We start from the raw sequence: 23,594 nt of genomic DNA, 5'->3' as shown, positions 1-23,594 counted from the left end.
TAGGAAAACATGAACAGTATATTCTATATGCATTCATACTTGTCATGCATCAAAAACCCATATTGTATGTTTGTTTTCTTCAGTCTAGTTTACCTAATTTTCCAAACTTCAGAGATAAAACTAGCTCATACTTCACCACTCAGTCCAACTTCTCATTTTCGTCAAACCAAAATAAAACAATTTTTGTTACGCATTCTTACAGAGGTGCACTCAGGATATCATATTAGTGGAAAACTAATAAATGTGCACACATACCACAGTTGCTGAAGCCTGCTCTCCTATGTCTTACCTCTAGAAACAGATATCTGCATCTGTATGGCGATGGGACAAAATTTTGGTACCGTAAGTATACTGGTTTCTGTTTGTCGTCTGTTTGTAGTCTAGTAGTGCTGACAATCGTGTTTGAACAGCATGGAAACAGTCTGTGCAGAGAGGTGGAACGCATTGGCCAAATACAAACTTTGATTTTCGATCTACAATCTTTCTTGAAATGTATCCCCATTCATATGCAGATATCTGCCTATAGAGATCAGCCAAAATTAGCGGCACATGGAAGACAAACTCCTGGCCCAGATACTCAATAGCTACACTCAATCTCCCAAAATGTTGGCCGTGTCCCAAGAGGGGCATCATCAGAGCGATAGCCAATGGGTTCAGAGATTATACTAAGTGCTGCAAAACCAACCCCATTCAGGTGAAATACCAAGTTTTTAGGGAGTCCCAGGTGCTCATACTGTAAAAGCAGGCATAGTCATTGATGGAACACTGACAGACTGAATTTGAGTACTGAACAAAGCTTAAACTACTGACCATACAAGGACCAGTGGATCAAAGTGTTTCCAGTCTTCATGGCGATTTTTAATTGAGGGTCAGTGCTGGTGTCAGGTAAATGACAAGACTTCATCTCAGCATGCCTTTTTTTATTCTTTTCTCTTTTTGGCTGAAACATCGATAAGGCATTGTGATGTTCCGCAGAGCAGTGGGCGAGCATTTCTTAGAATACACAGCATGTACTGCAAATTATGACCAAGGCAGAATCTGTTCACTGTTCACACACACAGAAACTCAAAAGCTGGGAGAGTGGTGGGCTGCTACTCATTGTGAATTGGACCTGGCGTTGCAGTCCTGCGCCGCCCGCTGTGCTACAGAGATTTAAAAGGTGCCCAGCGGCACTACAGGGGAAAGTTGAGAACAGCTCGACTTTACAGATCCGATAAGTCTTGCCAGCTCGGGTACCATTGTTGTATTAAAAGAGTTTCAGCAATGCATATTCTGTGCTAAACGGTACAACCGGAAATTGACTACTTCCTTGTCTGTAGTATGGCAGCTATGTCAGATCACAACTGCCCAGCTGGAGCAGAATATATATTATGTCCTCAGCCCAACGCACACACACACATGCAGCCTCACAAGATGAAAGAGACTTCCTTGTACATTGTAGCTGTGTGTGAAGTAAGTCTTATATCCTTTATTAAAATCACAGCAAGCTGCAGTCTTTGACTTGACACTGTCAGTAAGTGTCTGTGGACCCAATGAGCAAGATTTTCACTTGATTTCACTTGATGTTAAAGTATAGAACATGTTTCTTCCCTTTGAAATGGGGCAAGCTCCATGTTAATAATTTAAAGCATTGTAAGACACGGAAGCCTTTAACATCAGTCTATAACTCTCAGCAAGATTATAGAGGTCTTCTTAGCCCCTTACCTCCCACTATCTCTCCCTTTCTCTCTCTCATAGAATAGATATCCACAATGAATTATTAAAGCACTTTGGATTCTGCCACAGTCTCTATATTACTTAAAGCTGTGCAAAGACACTATGCATTATGGATCAGCCAACTAAGATGAATATTATTCACATTCAATCAGAACCATTTTCCCACATCTTTTAAGCAGATGTTTTTACAAATTGCCCTGGTTTGTTTCTCAGCCCTCGAGGGCTGTGCCTGCACTTTTTGGCAATGGGAGACATACAGCAATGATTACGCAGTGAAACTTTATCTGTGCCCAGGCCTAGTAAAAGCCAGTGATTTGTGGACGTGTCAAATGTTTTGGATATTGTGCGGTTTTATATCTTGTGCCAAGGGTGCACCCAGCAATAAGCTGCACATAAAACCATTTATTGTTCTTATTTTATACTTCATGACTTTTATACACTTGGATAGTTCTTGCTTTTTGGTAATGCTCGCTCCCACTAAAGTCATCAAAGGCGGTGTCGCTGAGAAATATGTTTTAACCGACTGCTGTTTTGGGATCTGCAAGGAAAGACGAGGGTTTTGTGTCAGTGTGGCATGTGCCTTCAGGAGGCGCGTAAAGTGCGGTGGCCATATGTTGTGAGAGTGAGAGTCCTTGGAGGATGATGCTATTTAACATGCCATTGCAGCACCACAGGGGGCTTGGGAAGCAAACACATTCTTCCTTCTGACTTAGTCTATGTGTCCATCTGATGAACGAGGGAAGGAGGTAGTCAGAGGGAGTGCGGAAGGGGTAGAAAGGGCCAATGATGATGACTCCCATTCTTCTCTGTTCCCTCCCTTTGTGTGTTGTTGTTGCTGTCCTGAGACCCAGCACATCTGTTCATGTGTGTGTAGGATGATGTGACAGAGTAATGTCTTACAAGGTCATTCAAGAACATGCTGTACCTGTCCAGACAAAGACATGCCAGAGACCACAGTATTAGCCACATATTTACTTGTTGATGATTGATAAATTGATTAATTAACAGTTAAGTGCAAGTGTCAGTCTGGTGTATCTATAGACTTGTATACAAACATATGGCACTGCCTGACTTTGTCTTTATAAGGGCCAATATATTGATTATACTCTAATCACGGCTTGTTCCACATGGGATGTATAAAATAACTATATCGCAAACATTATTTTTGCGGTATGCTACCATGAGATTCGCTTTGGCGCTTTGGTTCTCTTGCTTTCTGCTATGGTTCTCTCCCTCTTATAGACAAAACACACAAAAAAGACTCACCAAAATCCCCTGCCCCTCCACACCACTCTCTCCTGGGTGATAGTGTGTGAACAGGCGTGGTTTTGTATCTGCAGGGCTCCAGACCATGACCATTTTGTGACCATGAAGCACCAGGGCAACTTGCAGTTATTATTGATGTATGAACTGGAGAGCTGTCAATTTGTTTTCTGCTCAAAGTGAATAAATTCTCATGTTCAAAAATGCCTCATAATGCTTTAACTTTCTGCTAACTGCTAATAGCCAAGTGTTGACCGGAGAAGAGCTAGGTGCTTCAGAATTTAAGCACCAGTGGTTCCACTTTATTGTATATATTTCATTACAGCAGCACTTTATTTAACTGTATTGTAATGAAATTTTATTTAACTTTATTGTAACAGTACTTTAACTTTGTTTAGACAGTGCAACATATATCTTTGCTTTAACTGAAGTTGTTTTACTTAAGTTAACTTTGTTATAACAGTACTTTATTTAACTCTATTGTAACAGTATTTTATTTAACTTTATTTTAACAGTAGTTTTTTTTAAGTTTACTATTCTAGTAGTTTAAAGGAGAAAAGGCCATGCTGACCAGACCTAGTCTTTATCGTGCACTATCTGGTAGGACACTGTTGTTTATGCCACCAACACTCATTTGAATGAAATCGGTAGTTTTCAAAACAATAGTGGCCTGTGTTCATCAGACCTGAAAGCAGAGCAGAAGAAAGTGGCAGATGAGGAAGAAGAGAGCAGGAGGCAGCTGCAGCTGGCTAATGGAGGACTGGATGTGAAGATGGGGAGCAAGGAAAAGGTGGAGAAATGGGCGGAAAAAAGAGGAGAAGAGGAGTTGGCCAGATAAGACGTAAGCATGTCTCCTCCTAATGGCAGAATTATGACCCAGCTCCATCTGCCACTCAATCATGACCAACCAATCGGCGTTGGTTCTGTTCGGCACTCCCATCTGTACTCACCACAGAATTAAGGATGTAATCAAATGCTCAGATGTCAAGGAGACAGGGAGACTCATAGTTTGGGCTGTGAGTTTGTCACATTCTCAGTATGTGTGGCAAGCGTTGCTGCTTGTGGCTGTGGTAATTTCATTTGTGCTTCAATATTGAATGCAGAACGGAAGTTAAGAGAGATAGAGCTTTTCCTTATGTCGGCTGTATTCGGATGTCTTACAGTGATCAGTAATTTCAATTTTGAGTCATGCCGCCTCCTCTCTCTCTCTCTCTCTCTCTCTCTCTCTCTCTCTCTCTCTCTCTCTCTCTCTCTCTCTCTCTCTCTCTCTCTCTAACCACTTGCTAGTGAAAGCCATCACATCCTGATCAGGATCTGGCATGGTACAGTAGGAGTCTGGCATCCTGAGCCTCTGCCAAGACAACAAAGTGTGTGTGACTGGCTGCGTGTGTTGGTGTGTGTGTGTGTGGCTTTTGTGTCTCTCTGTTTTGGGGAAAATGTGTGAAAAGAAAAGTTTGGCACGTTGCACGGATCAAATCACAACTTATTAATTTCTTGATACGATACCTTGGAATGAATTTCTCCTTTTGATTGATTTTTGGCTTTTCTCAGCCATGGCGCTGCACACCTGTCTGTAAATCTCTGGTTAACACTGGCTGAGAAAATGCCTTGTGACAACATCCCTCTTTTCCTTTTCTTACCCTCTCTTTTCCAGCCTTTTCTCGTCTTCCTCTACCATAAAATCACGCCACTGTCTTTTGCCTGCCTGAGCTGGATGAAGCCGAGGCAGTGGGGTGGGGGCATTTGAATGATTTGGTATGCAGCGACAGCACCGTTCTGTTTCATTGCAGGAGCCTTCGCCTTATCTCCTTAATGGATTATGAGCAAGGGAACAAAAACAGAGGGAGGCAGAGTGAGAATGATTGGACTCCCTGCAATGGGCCGGCAGGAAACGGACTGCAGCCAGATAAATAAAACACTCTGCCTGTACATTTCCTCTGCCCCTGAATCACAGATGTTATTAAGAAAGAAGACAATAGGAACAGCTTGTAGTCAAGAGTCATTTGAGCTTGAGCTTTGCATCCTGATTTACTCACTCGCTGGTGGTGGCATGGACATGTTTTGTGCATTCTGGCTGCAGCTAGCCCTAGTTGAGTGTTAATTTGTTTTCTGAGACATTAGACACTATCTTTTTCTTGTTTGCCTGCAAGAAAAAAGCAGCAACTGAATGTTTAAGTAACCTTAGCTGTTGAGCACCTCAGTTACAGACGAACCCAGGTGAGTTTGCTGTGCTTGGAAGCTGACGTTTTGGCATTGATTCATGCTTTTTTAAAGACCGTCTCTCCTTTATAGAGTTCTGAAATCAACTGCAGAAAACAGTGAGTACAGAATACCTGCATTCCTTTGGAAAAAAAAAGTCATACTACTGTATATGTAGAGCAATACAGGACCAAACTATGAATCTCAAACACCGAGGAAACAATTCCAAATATAAAATATTCACATGTTTAATAGCTAAATCTTGTGCTAAAACATTCATAAACTGCAGCCAGCAGTGATGTGAGTCCTTTCAAGTCTGAAGGGTCTTTTATGTAGCAAATAGCTTTTATAGCAGATTACTGTAGAATATTTTCTGTATATTGGACCCTTGTTCATGCTTTTAAATGGTGATATTCCAAACACAAGTAAAGCACTCCAAGGCTGCACCACGGTACTTCCTTGATTGTAAGAGGTTAATTTGATGTTGTTGTTTGTTGGTAGTGCAGAGAGCCTTACGTTTGAAACGGTATTGATCAATGAAAAGACAGGTTTGCTTGAATCGATTTGACCTTTTGGGACTTCTTGTCCAACAGACATAATATTGTTGATATTCTGTGCTGCCCGGGGTTAAATCCAATTTGCTTTAGCCTTTCAGTTTATTTGGGAATAAACCTTGCTTTAGGCCATAGTTAAGTCCATGTTTCATTTTTGTTCTATTTCTCTTTTCAAGGTTTGCCTCCAAGAATTCTAACGACAAGACATGTCAGTGTATGTTTACAGTGCACTGCCCCTGTCAGCTATAATTTTTGAGGAGATATGTTATTATATCCCTCCTGCCAGGCGTTTCTCCCTGATGATCCTCTGTGCAGTAGCCTTCCTCAACAGGTGCTCTAGGGAGGCTGATATTTTAAACAGAGGTATTATATAGGATAAACGTCCCTGTTAAGACCACAAAATCCCATTTAAAGACATTTTTGATATAAATTACTCAAATTTAAGAGAGGAAATTTTAGTCAGAATGAAAGCCTTATCTTTCAATAATTGATTTATACTAATTTCTTATGTTTTTAGGTCACTGTGGTTGTAAACCCTGCTTCTCTACTACCGTTTAAGAATCTTTATTTTCATTTTCTCACAGTCTAGACAGGAGTGTGCATGTTGACATACACAATTATGCAGCACAAAATTCCTTGTGGTGGTACAACAAAGTCTATCAGAGACAGTAAGGTCCTTTTGTTCTGTTTTCACTATTTTTACTCCAGTTCGTTAAATGAATGACCTTCAACAGGTAGGATTTGTTTGGGTTGTCATTTCTCTTAATAACGGCTTTGAAAATGTGGTTGCTATTTCTGTTGGGGCCATTGTGCTGCGACTTGATTGGCTACAGTGATTATCTGGAGATGGTAGATGTTGACAGTGAGTTTTGAGAAATTAGGACCTTAAAAAGATGATTTATTAAGAATTTTACACAGTATTGATTTTGTGAATGTTTTGATGGATGGATTTTCACGTATCCAAAATGGTTTGCTATTTGATGTTAACTGTTGTTCACCAACCACAGTTGGATCTCACTGTGGACATCTTTCTTTGAAATCTATTGATCTGCGTTTTTGGCAAGATGTGTGTGCTATAGCCTACAGTAATAGAGACAGTAAATAAATATTTTGGGCTGGTGTTGTGTTGCTGGATAGTCACATCTGTGTTAGAATAATCTTTGGCTTTGAGTTTTTAAAGGCAACACAAAACACTTTATCCCGTAGCGGGGTTTTTTTCTCCAGGTTTATCTCTGACCCTCTCTGTGTGAGACCTTGCAGAGCTCTGATTCTTTTTTTATTATTTGTGTACAGTAAGAGATGAGGAATTCAGTTCAAGCTTTTTCTGCCAAACAGTTCTGTGTGTTCCATAAGTACTCCAGAGGAAAAAAAAGCATTTGTGAGAGCAATAGCCTTCGGGGGTTGCGCCAAATGAAAATGCTTTTTTTTCTAAACCCCCCACACCTCACTCAAGAAGTGTTTGCTTGTTTTCTGTTACTATTCGCTCTCTCTCTCTCTCTATCTCTCTTTCTTGTTTTTTACCTTTGATTTGAACTCTGACATCCAAGTCTGCCCCAGGATGTCTGTCACAAACTGCAGTCCAACGTTGTGACAATGCTTTTTTTCTTCCCGTGCCTTTTATGACCTTCTTTTCTTCCTCTTTCTGTTCTTTTTTTCTGTTTTTTCCCTTTCAAGGTCTGGCGCACCTGACGTTAAACGACCAAGGTATGGGTTCATTCCTTTTATTTTAGTTCTGTTTTTTTTAGAGGAATTGACTCAGCCTCTTTCCCTTCCCAACCCCTCGGAACTGCCGCTCTCCCTCCCAGTTTCCTCCTCTGCTTTTTACCTTCTCTCGGTGCCATGTCCCTCCATTTCTTCCCAATTCCCTCCTTGTCTTTTTAACTCTCTGCAACATCCTCCCCTGTTGCTGCCCCCTTCTTCCTCCTTCCATATCTCTCCATCTTTTTTTGTTGTGCCTCCTGCTTCTCCTCCCTCTCCCTGCCGCCATGTCTTTGTGCTTTTCCGTGACCTCCACCAATGTGTGTCCCACCCCTTGTCCTGTCCTATGGCTCACGTCCTGGACCTTCACCTCTGACCACCTTTGACCCCGACGACCTGACCCCGGGGCTGAAGGTAACACTTTTCTGCTATCCCTTTTGCTTGGGTTTAAACAGAAAGTACAAAAAAAAAAATTGCTGATTCTATTGGAAATGTGTTGGTCAAAGTTACAAAAGCAAAATGTGTCCACACCCTCATTCACTAACACTTCAAGGTGAAAGTGTTGTCGAATGTGCAGAGTTTCTCTTCACCACTCTGCTGACATTCCCATTGTTTGGCATTCCGATTTAAAGGGCTACAGTTCAAGTTATGACTCAAGCTTAAATTATATGTTTGACTTTTCATGAGAAAATGTGTCTGCAATTGTTCTGATGTTGCTATGAACACTGGATGTTATTTTTTATGCTATGTTGTACACCACAGCTGTTTAATCTCTGCCACACCACACCTGTCTCTATCCTTCACACTTTATTCTCCTCATCCTCGGATATTCAAATCATGAGCAACAGACATTTTATGTGAAAATTTGTGATTTTGTGTACTCTTGCAGCCAAAATGCATTTACAACTACACACCAAGCTCCAGGCTGACTGTTTACTACTTCCTTACAGTTATGTTCTCCTCATTCTCTGACCTTTCTCTGCCTCTGGCCTCCCTGCGAGGGCCGTCCATGGAAATAAAAAGTGTTAAAGCAAAGTTCACAAGAGAGAAAGTAAGTGAACAAGTGCAGTAGCCAGTGAATGCTCTGACCTTTACTGGTGTGGAGAGAGCTTCCTGTCTTCTGCCATCATAGTCCGTGATCCAGGCAGACTGGAGCAACAACCCATTTCCTCCGACTCAGCCCTTCACTCTGTTTCACTGATTAATCTCAAGTTGTTTTCCCCATCATGTCAAGATACTGAAGCTTTGGTTTAACTGACACATTTAGAGAGTGACTCACCTTGGATTTAAAAGCTCACTCTGACTTTCAGTGAACCCTGCTGAAACATTTGTCACCTTGCCCAATAACTGGCTCCAAAATCACCTTGTCTTGTCTTTTTGTTCATTCGTTGGATTTTAGCTTCACATAAAGTCGAGCGAAACATTATAATATTATATCAGAACCTTAATTACTGCTGTGAAGAAATTGATTGAGTGCAGCAGCTGAATCAAAGTCAACTGTAGCGTCTATCATTAGTCTGCAAACCTATGTGTCAAATGATTTGGAGTGAGAATTTAAATTTGATTTATTACATAAAATAAAAAAAAAAGATCCATGGTTGTCAGTTCTACCACTGCAGGTGAAATTGTGCCTGACAGATTACAAGTAGATATAGTAGCTCATACCCAGTATCCATTGGTCTCTGTGTTTAATTAAGTTTAATGACATTTATTTTGCAAGGTCATGAATCTACAGGCCAAAAATGTACATCATCATAACCTATGTATTACTTAAAGTTGTCTTTATTCTTACAAAGTTCATACTTCCCTCTGTAGGATACAGTAAAAATATCAGTGCGAGTGTGTCTGAGTGTTTCAGACTCGAATTAAGTTTTCTGCCAACCGAAGATAGGTTATTTGTTATTTAATTGACTAGTCAATCAACAACAACAACAGCAAGAAATAAACAAATAATATAAAATTAAAAATCTGCAACCATTTGATAAGTTGTTTCAAATATTGCATGACAATACCAAATTGTAATGGTTCCTGCAGCTCAAATGGGAAGATTTGCTGCGTGTATTAATTATTTTGTTTTGTTTTCATTATTGAAAATTCAATTTATTTTTCTTTTGGACTGTTGAGTAATACAACAAATTTGGGGGGAAAAAAATAATGCTCTGAATTGTACTCCTAAAATACATATCAGGTGAAATAAGATAAGTAAAATAAGTGTGCATGGCAGTAATTGGGAGTGTCGGGGAAGCATTTTTAAACGCATATCAACACATTTTCACTCTGACCTCATCACATATCATTGCTTGGTCATGGACTTTCCACGTGGATATATGATGTGCAAGGTAGCCTGGGTGTGTCTGTTGTTGACGCTCAGGGACGCTGCGTCAATTTCAGCATGGTACACACATTGTTTCATGTTTTCACAGGAAATGTACAGTTTACATATAGTCTCTTTCACAGTAAACATAGTTCTTTGGTACAACACAATGAATTGCCTCCCAGGTAACAGTCAGGGATTGTTGGACCAATTCATTACTCCTCCCACCCGCCCTAGCCAGGTAACTTCTAAAATAGCAAGCAACATCTTCTCTAAACATAAGTTATTAAGTAGTAATAACCAATACTTTTGATTAATTGATACCAATTATATTCAGATTTAGTTTTACAAATTCTGCTTGACAAATACATTGGCAGGGCATGCTGTCACAGTGGTCAGGATTAAAGAAAAGAGGGTGGTGGTTTGAAGGGGTTCGTTGACCCTTCCCTAAACCTTGCCCCTTTGTGATGGTCCATCAAGCTGTTGGAGCGAGCAGGGAGCCCATACTGTAACTAACTGCACTCCCTAAAGAAATATTATAAATTTTTTGGAAAAACAAAAAAAGCAATTTCAGAAAGAAGCAGACAGAAGCCTGCAATTTCTGTGTGATGGATATCTCCAGGATGTCAAACTCGCTAAGCAGCAAAAAGAGGTTTAAAAGATGAAAAGAGTAAAAACTTAAAGTCTACAGATCACAGTGTAAATGTGAACCACGGCATCACCTGGCAATCGAAGCAGAAGACGGTAAAATATAAAGGGAAACTTTGCCATTTTTTATCCAGAACTTTGTCATCGCAGTATATGCAGATGAATGGTGTTTGGCTTTTCCTGGAGCTCCCTGTCAGTGCCCGGACCTTCACTGGCAGATGGGCGCAGAGCTGCGGGGAAAGCCAGACACTGTTCATCTGCACACACTGTGATCACACAGAGCTGGCAGAATATCTGCAAAGTTTCCCTGCTTCCCTTCACTGGTTCCCACAGAGCAGGGTAGGTCTTTATTCACTATTATAATCATTAAATATCAAAAGCAGCGTGTGTGTACATTCAGTAAGTGATACCTTCACTAGCTGGTTAACCCAAAATTTTTCAGGGTTTGAATTTGGTTTTGGACAGGGAGGACACATATATCTGTGTATCTCACGTATACATGCCCCATGCACAACGTTTTGCTTAAAATCCACAAAACCAGCCTGAAAATTAAGATCTGAAATGATAACATGACAGTCTATGGAGCACAGCCATGTCGATGTCAGACCCTTGTTGGAGCAGGCTGATGTTACACTTTGATTGGCCAGACTGCATTTGAGGGGAGAGACTCAGCAAAGGGTCGATTACAGTAGAGAAACAAAGGTAAAATAAAAATTTAAATTATTCTTGTCTTTCTTATTCTTTTCCTTTCATGGCCCCAAACTGGATGAAGTTCCAGTACTTAACAACACAAAAAATGGCTAATTGGTATTTTTACCACTTAAATCACAATGCATATATAAAGTTAGTTAAACTACCAGCACTGAGTTCAGTTTGTTACTCAGTGATTTATGCTAAATTATGAAAATTGAGATTACCTTTACTCTTAATTAGCATCATCTTTATATCTAACCTCTGGCAAATCAGACATACTTTCGGCCCCAGCTCTGCTGCAGAGCTCACCCCAGGAGAAAACTTGTGTAAAATGTGTTCTCTCATCACTTTTTAACTATCATCGAGCAAGATCTTTGCCAGTTCATTGCTCCTGTATGGCTCAACACAAAGGCAGAATATATTTCTCTATCCCCATCAGACATTCACTGCCACCAGCAGATGAATCATGACCACAATCCCTTCATCTCTATGTAGTCTCGACTCTGCCTCCATATATGATCTTCCACAACCTGCTGCCATTTAACTCTGATCCCTGTCTGTAGTCAATCCCAAACTGGGCCGACTGTTTTCTCCAGCCACTCGCTTGTAAAGATGAGCACACACCAAGATGATAGAACATACCAGAAAAATGGAAAATGTGACATTAGAGGACCTATCCGTCTCTATCATCTCCCCTGAGACACGGCCTGATCTCAACATCAGACATTCAGACACCATGTCCAGGGCATAGCTGTGCATTGCCTGGCTCACACAAGCAGCAGGATCTAAACTTGAAAGGTGGCTGAAACTGAAAATTCCTTACCTTTTTTTTTTCTTTTTTTTTTCTTTTGTAAAGAGAGCGAAGAAGGGTTCGGATTGTGAAAGATAAGGTGAGGAAACAAGTTGTAGAAAATAAATGGAATCCATCACAAGCACAGCTCAGCTGCTTTAATGTGCATGTCACTGACTGCATCACATTTCCCTCTCTCTCGTACATTACTTTCTCAAAAACAGTTGTGTAATAAAAAATAATCTCCAAATAGGCCGCAGGCATCCAGCGGAGGTCTAATGCATTATTCTGTTAGGAGATAACATAAAACAACTACTGTACAGATACCACTATGTACTTTTTTTCTGTTGTTATTTTCATTTTCTTCATCAGGGCTAATCCGTGCTAGTTAGATAAAGGCTGTGCAATGAAAAACAATACAACCAGGTAAATAACTCTGGGGGGATGGGTGCCATATTATCAGAGTTCAAAGTAAAGTAGCTGATTATGCTGGTGTCATCAAACAGTGCATTGCCAGCCATTTATATTGATCACCCTGTAGCCAGAATTAATACAGTGTTTGTTCCCAATGGACAGGCCAGAAACATCTTAAAAGAGAAAAATCAATAAACCTATTTGGTAAAGGCAAGAACGTGTGACATGTTAGCGAATTAGATGATTTCACTGAAGGATTTAGTCACTTTCCAGCTTCCCTTTTCTAATTGTACCCATGTATGTGTCCCTGCATGTCAGGATAGCCATGATTTTAACAAAAAAAAGAAAGAAAGGAAAAAAAAGAGGGGGTTTGGTCAATGTTAACGATCAGAGGCGGGTGTCTCAGCCATCACATAACCAGGCCAAAGAAATCAATGTCAGTCTCTTCTCAAACCCAAGGCTGTCCTTCACAGCTGTAGGAAGGACAAACCTCAGGCTTCAGTCAGATCTCTATCAGCCTGTCTGTCTTTAGTCTGTGTAAGAATGCTGCCAACCACACACATTGGACCACATGATTGGAAAAGCCACAGATTACATTTAACAATGAAATTGTGATTATCTTTTAAGAGGAGCTTTGACAGACATGAACTCTGTGAACAACAGTTATCACCAACAGAAGTAATTAAAATGGCCTACATTGTTGCAGAATCATGTTTACATGTAAATAACCAGTTCTAATGTCATTTTAATTGAGAAATGGAGAAGGCATTTTTGGGCATTACCCGCTGCTCTAAGTGTGAATCTCAACATAACATCATCCTTGTAAACTATCATGGCAGTGAACACAAATTCTCATTAAGGAATATGGATAAAACTGATGCATTCAATTCAGACAAACGCAGCAAATAATGCTACCTTGTACTACCTTGGACTTTTTCGGAAAGGTTGAAATAGAGATCTCTAGTATAGTATAGTATAAAAAGAAGAAAAGAAAAAAAAATGTCATTTTGTTGGATGTTTATTAAAGGAAAGACACTGAGATTGCATTCCAACATCATTTTACCACTAATTGGTTCATGCATCTAAAAAAGTAGACTGAGATGGTGCGATGTGTTTAGATTTTAGACTGAAGAAATTCTGTGAGTGAAAATAGAAATAAGGTATTTGGGCTCACTTTTGGGAGCTGAAAAAACTATTTCAAAGTTATGCTGAAGGCAGTGCACTATTGACCTCCACCAAATGTTGTGGTCAAACTCCCATTGTGATAGGATTAATTTTGCAGGAGCTATGGCCACAAGTACAGTTTGCTCAACAGTCACAGGGAAAAAAGGCAGAAATCGAGGCTTATCTTGCTTAATCTGCTGATTCTGAGGTGATTTTTAATTTTTATTGGCCAAGACATGAATGTAGTTGTTATTGCAATAGTGCAAAGACAACATTTGTTTGACTATGTTTGACATGCATCATTTGGTCCAGTTTGATTCAGGTCTGTAGTTTCAAGCAAGGTATTATTGGCCCTTTACCAAGAGCTTGTCTTATCAGAGAACAGACAAAATAGTCCTTAAGGAATGTGCACACATATGCAGTATGTTATCTTTTAAATTTAAAGACACAGACCACAAAGTCATCCAAGGGGAAAAAAATAAAAATAAATAAATCTGCATTATGGCATTAAGCTCTATTGAGATTCAGTGAAAAATCTTTTTAGCTTAGCAAGAAATACACAATTACAGTCTTTGGTGGTAAATAATGCCCGGACAATGTAGCTACCGTCAACCTCATATCTCCATATTTTCTCATTTTTATCTTTTATAAATGAATGCTATTGGTCATTATGGCCAGGATGAAATGCTTACTCGTCGATTTAGTACAGTCGTGACACCTGGGTGCTTATTCAACATGTATTGCAATTTTTAAGTATTTTGATCCAACAAAAATTGCAATTAAATATTAGGATTTATTGCAATGTTTACCTACTTTTTAAACACTAGACCATGGGAAAAAATGTAATCAAACACAGGCTGTATATGAAAGGGCATATTTCCAAAAACAATACACATTAAAAAGATGGATAAAATAAAAAAACAACAACATGCAAGTGACCTTAAACTGCCACTTGCAGCTGCCCCTGCAATACATGGATTTATTTGTGGCAGCCATCACAACATCGATTATAAATTATAGCTGCTGCACAGCAGTGGTCGGGGCCGGGCAATTTTAGGCAAAATTAGGCAATTGTGAGCAACACACACACTGAAACAAAGCATATCACAACATAGAAGTTACATCATATAATTATGGCATGCCCTTCAAATTGTGGATGAGTGGCTGAAGTGATCAGACTCATAATGTACAAAGGAAAGAAAAAACTCAAGAACAAGAAAGTAAGAATAACATTAACTGCTAGCAATTATGAACAAACTGGCCTGATCTAGCTTAAAGCTAAACATTATCCATGGTGACAAAGATGAAAACATTTTTTAAAATGTAAAAGTAGCTATTGGATAGACTCTGCATAATCACTGATAGCTAAGCCAAATAAACAGGGAAAAGAGACAAGGGATAACAGGGAAAAGTGTTAATAAAGAGTATTTGTCTCTCCGCAAAACTGCCTGGATCATAATTATTTTAACCTTGGTAGTCTCTAATCCACATAGCATGATGCCTGAACTTTCACATTAGAATGTCCGTTCTGCCTTAGCTGAAGCCTGAACTCACAACTTCTGAGACTGAGGTCTGTCTTCTATCTCACTGAGCTAACTGACAAGTGACAGTTCATGTGTGGCTTCACAAATTGACTAAGCCAAGCATCAAGGTGCCAGACAGTAGCCATCCATGCCATGGAAAAGCAAATTTCAAAGTGAAAGTTCCAAAGCTGTAGCACATATGGTTGATTTGTTATGAATTGTCAAAGTTTTGAAATTTAGAGGCTTGCTGTAGCGCCACCATCAGGACTATTGTCTTGTGTTTCCAGTTGAGGACATCTGGCATGGGACTGGACCTTTATGAAAAGTTTGGGTAGATTTCTCATATGGAAATGTTGCACGAGCTGAGGCTTGAACTCACAATCTTCAACACCAAGAACCATCCTCTATCTCACTGAGCTAACTGGCAAACAGAAATGTCACATGTAGCTTCACAAATTGTCTTAGCCAGTCACCTGTGTGCAAGACAGCAGCTGTTAGTGTGTAAAGGCAGATTTCAAACGGCTGTCAAAAATTCAGTTATTAAGACAAAAATCCGAAAATACACAAATTGCATCTAGACAGCATGGAGATGTTGGTAATTTGTTTTTAACAATGATTTATTGGCTCCATAAGTGAAAAACTGATGTTTAAAAATGCCATTTTTGCATTGACTCCAATTGTTCACATTAGAGCAAAATTCAAAATGCTGTAAAAAAAAATTCAGTTTTTGAGATAAAATTCTGATATTTTCCAAACATCACTTACCATGACGCCAAAATTTTGTCATTTCTTTTAATGAACATTGAAAATGTATTTAGCAAGAATTTGCATGTATATGTTTACAGTACCGTTTAGAGTCAAACATTTTGATGCACTGTAGGCTCAATTTCTGATAAATCAAAAATCTGTGTGGATCGTTTGTGTAGGACAGTCTGAAGATGCTCTGTAGCAAGTTTGGTGTCAATTGAGCAAAAATTGTGGGAGGAGATAGGTTTAATAAGTTTTACAGTTTTTGAAAAAAAACAGAGTGATGGACTTCATAATTTGCAATAGGTTTAAATGTACAAAGGTTTCTTCAGTATTGGGGCTACATTTTAGTGAAAGTTGCAAATCTGTAGCACATATGGTTGATTCGTTGTGAATTTTCAAAATTTTAAACTTTAGAGGCTTGCTGTAGCGCCACCATCAGGACGATTGGCCTGTTTTTCCAGCTAAGGCAATCTGGCATGGGACTGGACCTTTGTGCAAAGTTTGGTGATTTTTCGCACATGGGAAGTATGATTTCCTCAGAAGAAGTAGAAGAAGAACATGCAGCAAAACAATAGGGTCCTGGCAGCTTAGGCTGCCCGGCCCCTAATTATCATTTTTCTATTTAAAATAGGTAACATCTTATTCCATTGTAGAGCTGCACTCACTGCACTGACTTGCTCAGTGCCTCACCCCACTCTGGCTTTCTTTTTCTGTTTATCAGACCACTAATGAGATGAAAAAGTTAGCTTGTGCACCCCGTGGCAATCAATCAATTTTATTTATAAAGCCCAATATCAATAATCACAATTTGCCTCACAGGGCTTTACAGCATACGACATCCCTCTGTCCTTTGAACCCTCACAGCGGATAAGGAAAAACTCCCCAAAAAAACCCTTTAACGGAGAAAAAAAAATGGTAGAAACCTCAGGAAGAGCAACTGAGGAGGGATCCCTCTCCCAGGACAGACAGATGTGCAGTAGATGTCGTACAGAACAGACCGTAATAACAAATTTGGAGTAATCCATATGACAAGATGATACATAAAGCAGTTCCTCCAGAAAATCGCGATCTTGAGATCGCAATACTTAATGCAAATTCAACGAAAGTCCGCAATATTTGCAGGGGCTTGCAATTTTTCAAAAGTCCCACGATTTTTCCGCATTTTCCGGCCGACCAGAAATCGTCATGCATGCAAGGTCATTTGAAACATCATCACACGCGTCATCAAATGCGCTAATGCCATTACAGTATGGAGAAACACTCTATATTGACATAAGAATTTGCACTGTTTAAATGTATACAGTGTGTGTTGAATGCATTACATTGTTATGTTTACAGAAGATGTAGCTTACATGTTGTTTTGTACTGGTTTGAGAGCTACAGTATTCACTCAGGATTTTTTGCAACATTATTCGAGTCCATGTTTTGAAACTAATTATAGTTAACAATATTTGTCATTTGCCACAATTTCCCGTAAAAAAAAATTCAGGGGGTTTTGGGCCGCGAGATCCTGGAGGGACTGGATAATAGTCCTATTTGTATAACAGTAGAAATATGACTAATGATAACAGCAACAGTAGGAGGCAGGAGAGAAGGGGCTCTGTGTATTATAGGAGGTCCCCCGGCAGACTAGGCATATGTTAGCCTAACTAGGGGCTAGTCCAAGGCAAGCCTGAGCCAGTCCTAACTAGAAGCTTTATCAAAAAGGAAAGTCTTAAGTCTAGTCTTAAATGTGGAGACGGTGTCTGCCTCCCAGACCGAAACAGGAAGATGGTTCCACAGAGGAGGAGCTTGATAGCTGAAGGCTCTGGCTCCCGATCTACTTTTGGAGACTTTAGGAACCCAGGTAACCCAGCATTCTCAGAGCGCAGTGTTCTGGTGGGATAATAGGGCACTATGAGCTCTCTAAGATATGACAGAGCTCGACCATTTAAAGCTTTCTAAGTTAGTAGTAGGATTTTAAATTCAGTTCTGGATTTTACAGGGAGCCAGTACAGAGACGCTAAAACAGGAGAAATGTGATCTTGTTTCTTAGTTCCTGTTAGTACATGCGCCACCGCATTCTGGATCAGCTGGAGAGCCGTTATGGAACTGTTTGCTGGGAAGAGAGCAGGTGTGAGCTTTGGAAATGGAGCTTCAGTAGCAGCTGTTGCAACTTGAATTCAGGTGGCACAAACCCCAGTGCCAGGGTTAACAGTGGGCCATGTCTACTCTGTGTAATGGCAGCAAAAAAAAGTTTGCGGATTTAGCAGGGTCAAATGATAAAATATCATGTGCCTCATAAACTCATAGACAGTGTTGGGGAAGTTACTTTTAAAAAGTAGTGTTTGCTTCTTAAAAAAGTAATCCCTTACTTTACTTAGTTACCCTCTGTGAAAAGTAACTTTTTACGTTACTCTTTACTTTTACGTTACTTTTATGGTGCTTGACTTTGGATAGTACCCCATCTCGTTTCCTAAATGTGAAAAAATCCGAGTTTCCCACTGGTATTTACCACTTTGGTGATAAAATAAAGATTAAAGAGTGAGAGTTAATTTGTGTTAACTACGCTACATGAATTTGTTACATGACAGATTACTACTACTAATAGCCTATTTGCCAGACCTGCTGCATCACTGAATGAGGAAAATATTAATATTCACAGACACTATCTTTGAACAAATAATGTCATATTCATGAATAAATCATTTTCTGTTCTGTTATTACGTGTGTAACTGTGAGACTGTGTTTGTGTAACAGACTCATACTTTGCAGTAAGCTACAGACCTGCACGAATAAATTAATTCATTTTCTCTTCTGGTATGGTATGGTAGGTACTTTATTAACCCCTCGGGGGGAAATTTCAATGTCACAGCAGCAATTTAAAATACACAAAATAGGAGCTGCTGCAACAGGCTGCCGTTCACACAGCGCCAGGAAGGTAGGCAGGTTATGATTGTTCTGTTTTCTGTTAACACAATGCTGCATTTTATTGATGTTTTGGGGGTCATTTTGATTTCCTTTGAGGTTCCGGGGTCGTATGTTGCCCATGTCTGAGGTTTGACTAGCGAGGTTAACGTTACATTAAACAACACTTACCCAGCCATACAAGTGCAGTTCGCTGTCAGTATATAGTTGGTTGACTTGTTCAGAATCGCCCAGGTCTTGTACATTAGTTAATGTTACTGTTTTGTGTCCTTGTCGCTGGCTCGACAGTACTTCGGTCCGTAGAGCACAAAAACCATCAGATAAATCCCGGTATTCAATATCTTGGACATGACCGCAAAGTACAAAATTATACACATCAAGGGATTTATATGCCTTGAGTTTTTCATGCGTATAAACGCTGGGTTTCTCCACAAGATATAAAAAAATGTCCGGCCACTGTAGCTTAGGCCATTTCGTTGGGTCGGTGACCCACTGACCCGACATTAAGTACGGGTCAGGAAACCTCACTCCGTTGCTAATTGTTAGCTAATTACAATAAGCTAACCTGTCTTTGGTTGAAAAACCGTGAAAATAATCCAAGGAGGCGTGTGTATCTTCCATATTCCTCATACGATTCTTGATTTTGGCGCTCCTGTCTGTACTGTTGACATGGCAACTGTCACAGTTCCTGCCTAGTGCGCAGCTGAGGCAGACAGGCAGTGTCACCGTCAAATCTGTCCCCGGGAAAACTAACGTTGTGCCCAACTGACAAAGTAACTACGTTCCGTTACCATATTTTCAGTAGTAACGCGTTACACTACTTTTTACCCAATAAAAGTAGTTACGTTACTGTAACGCGTTAAAAAGTAACACACAACACTGCTCATAGATCACAATAAAGCAACGACTTCTTTCCATTTCCGCATTTGAATTATATCAATTCAGGTACTTAGGTGAATCGATTATTATCCCATCCGTATTGGTCACGTCTGTCAGTAGGTTTTACAGATATTCAACCGATTAAAACTATTAAAAAGAGCTTCTGTCTAACTGCATTGGATCCTCAAACTGTCGGCAAAACCTCATAACTCCATCCTGCCTCCATTATCTTGAATTAAATGCTATGCACAGTAGAGCTTAAGGTGAACACTGACAAGACGATTTCATTTTACTTCTAAATAAGGAACTAAATAAAGAAACGAAATAGAAAAAGGCTAAATAAAGAACTGGGTGTTTGAATATGTACATCATTTTCTTTACTCAAGAAACACTGAGGCCATTCACTCTTCTACCGCTGAATAGTCTCCTAGCAGCTTGGAGTGAGGCTGAGAGACTCTGGGATGCGCAGTGATAAACAGAGATGGCGAGAGCTGGTCAAGGAGGGGCTGAGCAAATCAATGCAGCTTTGAATGAAACAAGATTTAACACATTTTGAATAGTAAAAAAATAAATAAATACATTTTGATACTGTGGCGAGCCACAATAAATGAATAAATGTATGGGAAACACTGAGTTTAGTCTAACATTTACTTTCTAAATATAGCTCATACTGTCCTAAATCCTTTATAACAGGGGTTTTGGCCAAATGTACTCAACAACAGGAAAAAATGAGCGCCCACATAGCTACAATAAATTTTGTGACCTAAGTTGATGATACTGTGATGTGATGCATTTACTGATGCAACCGTTCTAATCAATGACAGACAAAACATGTAGCTCAATGTTCACTAGTCAAAGACCTCATAACTCAATTTGAGCTTGATTTTGGTAAAATATTAATAAGATAATGACACATGCAAGTATCTTACCATATGCAAAGACACACTTCCAACTCTGATGATGCAGAGTGTCCAACAGTGTTTATAGGTGATATGAACAGCATAAAATAGGACCTTTTTTTTCCCCTACTCCAGCAGGCACGCTAACTAAAGCTGTGAATATAATATTGCTTTGGTCACCATGCACAACTTAATAATTACCTACAGTACAGTGACAGTAAACAGTAACGATCCAGTGTATATGTAGTTGTATCTGTCTCATAAAACTCAATTAACAGTATTATTAACTGTCCAATTTATTGTGCAGTGTATTCTGTGCTGTATGCTAATATAGATGTAGCCTATTTCCTCGAAACAGCAGTCTCCAAGGTGCTCAAGTGCTGCTCCAAACAGCTGCCCTGAAGGTGTTTCAGCTTTAACAAACTAATTAAGAGGCCCTTAAATAATTAAAACTGCCGTTTCCAATAATAGAAAAAAATGTGCAAGTTAATGGCTCTAAATTGCCAACATTTTCAGCCCCTTGGCTTTGGAACTGCAGATGCTTTTGCACACGGACCATTTGGTTTCCATGTGAATGAAGTCCCCCACCGCCATCACCACCTCTTTTGGAGAGGCCAGCACGATGCATACTGGGAATCAAATTAACCAGGCCCTGGGAGATTGTCTCTTGGCAGGTTTAATGTAGATCTCCTTGGAGATACTGTGGGGAAAATGAAGAGAATATCCAGCCTGATCTGTATCTAACCTCGAATGTAATAGACTAGGTCCAGGTCAAGATAGCCATCTCTGTCTGAGCTCACTGAGGGCAGTATATAGAGTCCTCGTGCCACTGTGTTTGGTCTGAGCTATTTAAACACACTGAGAAGTGCAGTGAAGCGCAGTACAAGTGTGAAACCAACACAACATCATTCTCCATGCTGTATGCTTTTGTTTTTTAAACATGTCAGTATCATTTTATTAATATATAGACCAACTCTTGCCTTGAATGAAAAAGCTTCTGTTTCAAATGTCTGAGGAGGTTCACAAATTATCACTACTCCAACACTTGTTTTTATCATCTTGTGTAAGCACTTCACCTCAGTGTATTTGTAACATTTTAATCACAAGTTGTCACAAGTGTGTATAACTTTACTATTACTGTATTAGCAATGTTTATTTTTGGTTATTTGGGCCTTATATCCTAAATGTTATTCTGGATGCTTTTCTTTGTAGGGTTACACCAAATAAATGAATAATAATGAATATTTAAAATCCTAAATTATATTTTTAGTGCAAAAATATTGGTTTCAGATGCTTCAAAGCCCAATCAAAAACAGTGGTGACTGCTCTGAGGAATCCATGATTTGCATAGAAGTTTGCATGACTGTCTTTAGTCCTTCATATCCAGATCTTTGTCTTAAACAACAGGAGCCTGAAGAAATTCTCACCTGAAGATCACCATTAGATAAACTGAACATCAAAATTCTATTTTTGTTAGTCTTTTCACATGGCATTAAATAATCTTTGTTCTTGGAAACCCATCAACATGTGTTCCTGCACTATATAACTGCCTATTTAGAAATGGGTCGATTTGCGGTTTGGCAGTTCAGTCTGGAAAATTAAAAAGTAGCCTACATCAGCAACCTGTGTTGACAGTGTCACAGCACTAAATCCAACTTAAATTGCATTAGTGAGAAGCAATATTAACATACTATTATGTTTAGAAACTGACTAATACTAGTGTCTGACAGGCTGTTTGCAATTTACAGCCAAGCTCAGGTCGATGTCTGCAACACCAAGGAGATTCAAATTCAATAGAGGTGGGAGGGGGAATGGCAGAGAGGCTGTATTTGTTTCCTGAAGTGCTTGTGTTTTTGGAGCTGACATCAGTTTCGTCAGCACTGTCAGTCTCTCAAGAGAACTAAAACTGTGCCAGTATGATAACATTTTAGATTTAAAGCCGAGGGAAGAGGCTGCACTGTTGTTTTGAGCCAAACTTAAGTCAGACGCTGTGTTTCTATTTACATGTGTTGCTCGCTTTGAAAGCACCGCAATGGATTAGGAACGGCTGATTCATGAAGTTTTTTCAACTACATCAACCATCATACAGCTGGAAGTATCTTTTAAGGTTAATTACCATCGCTAATAACAAGCGAGACTATTTGCTGACCGCTAAATTATATGTCATTTCCAGTAAATATTACAATATGAAATATATTTTTTGTTTTAAAAAAAAGTGACATAGCAAAAAGGCTACTCACCTGTCTTGAATTGTTTACGTGTCCAGTCTTATCTTGAGCACACAGCTAGTAGCTACGTGGTTTGTAAACAGAAGCACATATTTAAAACACTGTGTGGACAGAGAGCTCCGATGTTACGCCATGCTACGGGATAGCTGGACGCTAGTCGTCTGTTGGGGCACAGTGCCGTTATATTCCACTCTAAATCGAATCAAATCATGTTTATTTAAATAGCACCTTCTCATACAAGTAAATGTAACTCAGAGTGCTTCACAGATACACAGTTTCAGTCAGGCGAAATGCACTCCAGAGAGGCTGCTGAGTCAAGTGGGACACATGGTAAAATTTGGTACAGTCCTTTCTTTGGCTTATCAAAACGGCTTGAAAATTTTCACACCAGCTTAACCTAGCCTGTAACCCACTGACCTTTAATATCAACTACACTTAAAATCTTTCATTTGACCAGTGGAGACTCTGCTTTCTCCACTAATCTGAACAAATGGTTATGGCTTGACATGCTGGCATACCTAAAACAGGGATGCCTGCAGTTTTCAATACAGTGTTTTATTTAAACAGTTACACAGCAGTGGGGGTAATGGCATAAACACAAAACATCATAGTTTGTTTAACATTAAAGCTGCTGAAAAATGTGCTGGAGAGTGTAGGCAGCAATAAATAAGGTGTTGCAGTGATATTGCCAAAAAAAAAAAAAAAAACTGTTGAGAAAATGCTCATAACTCATTGCAACAAAATATAGTTAATGTTCAAACATACTTTTTTTTTTTTACTTTTATGGCAAAAGGGCTGACAAGTAAAACAAAGAATCATTAGAAATATTTGGTTCTTAAATAATGCATTCACCAAACTAATAACTGCACTTTAAAAGGAAAGAATGTAATCCAAACAAATAGTGGAACTACATCTGGATAATAAGTAGCTCCACTGAGATAATTAAATATTAAGG

General features: G+C 39.4%; 1 protein-coding gene across 10 annotated transcripts in view; it reads left to right on the top strand.

Moving 5' to 3' along the window:
• nrxn2b (neurexin 2b) overlaps positions 1–23,594 on the top strand; it is an 835,675-nt gene that overhangs the window by 204,260 nt on the left and 607,821 nt on the right. For 9 of the 10 annotated variants that reach the window (XM_078164202.1, XM_078164203.1, XM_078164200.1 and 6 more), the window contains one exon: positions 7,407–7,436. The exons of the other annotated variant lie outside the window; for it this stretch is intronic. In XM_078164202.1, the coding sequence (XP_078020328.1) occupies positions 7,407–7,436 (30 nt within the window). The remainder of the gene's footprint in view (positions 1–7,406; positions 7,437–23,594) is intronic. 10 annotated transcript variants of the gene reach the window in all.

The sequence above is a fragment of the Epinephelus lanceolatus genome, chromosome 22 (genome assembly GCF_041903045.1).
Source record: "Epinephelus lanceolatus isolate andai-2023 chromosome 22, ASM4190304v1, whole genome shotgun sequence".
Lineage (NCBI taxonomy): Eukaryota > Metazoa > Chordata > Actinopteri > Perciformes > Serranidae > Epinephelus > Epinephelus lanceolatus.
This window is presented reverse-complemented; position numbering and strand designations above follow the sequence as displayed.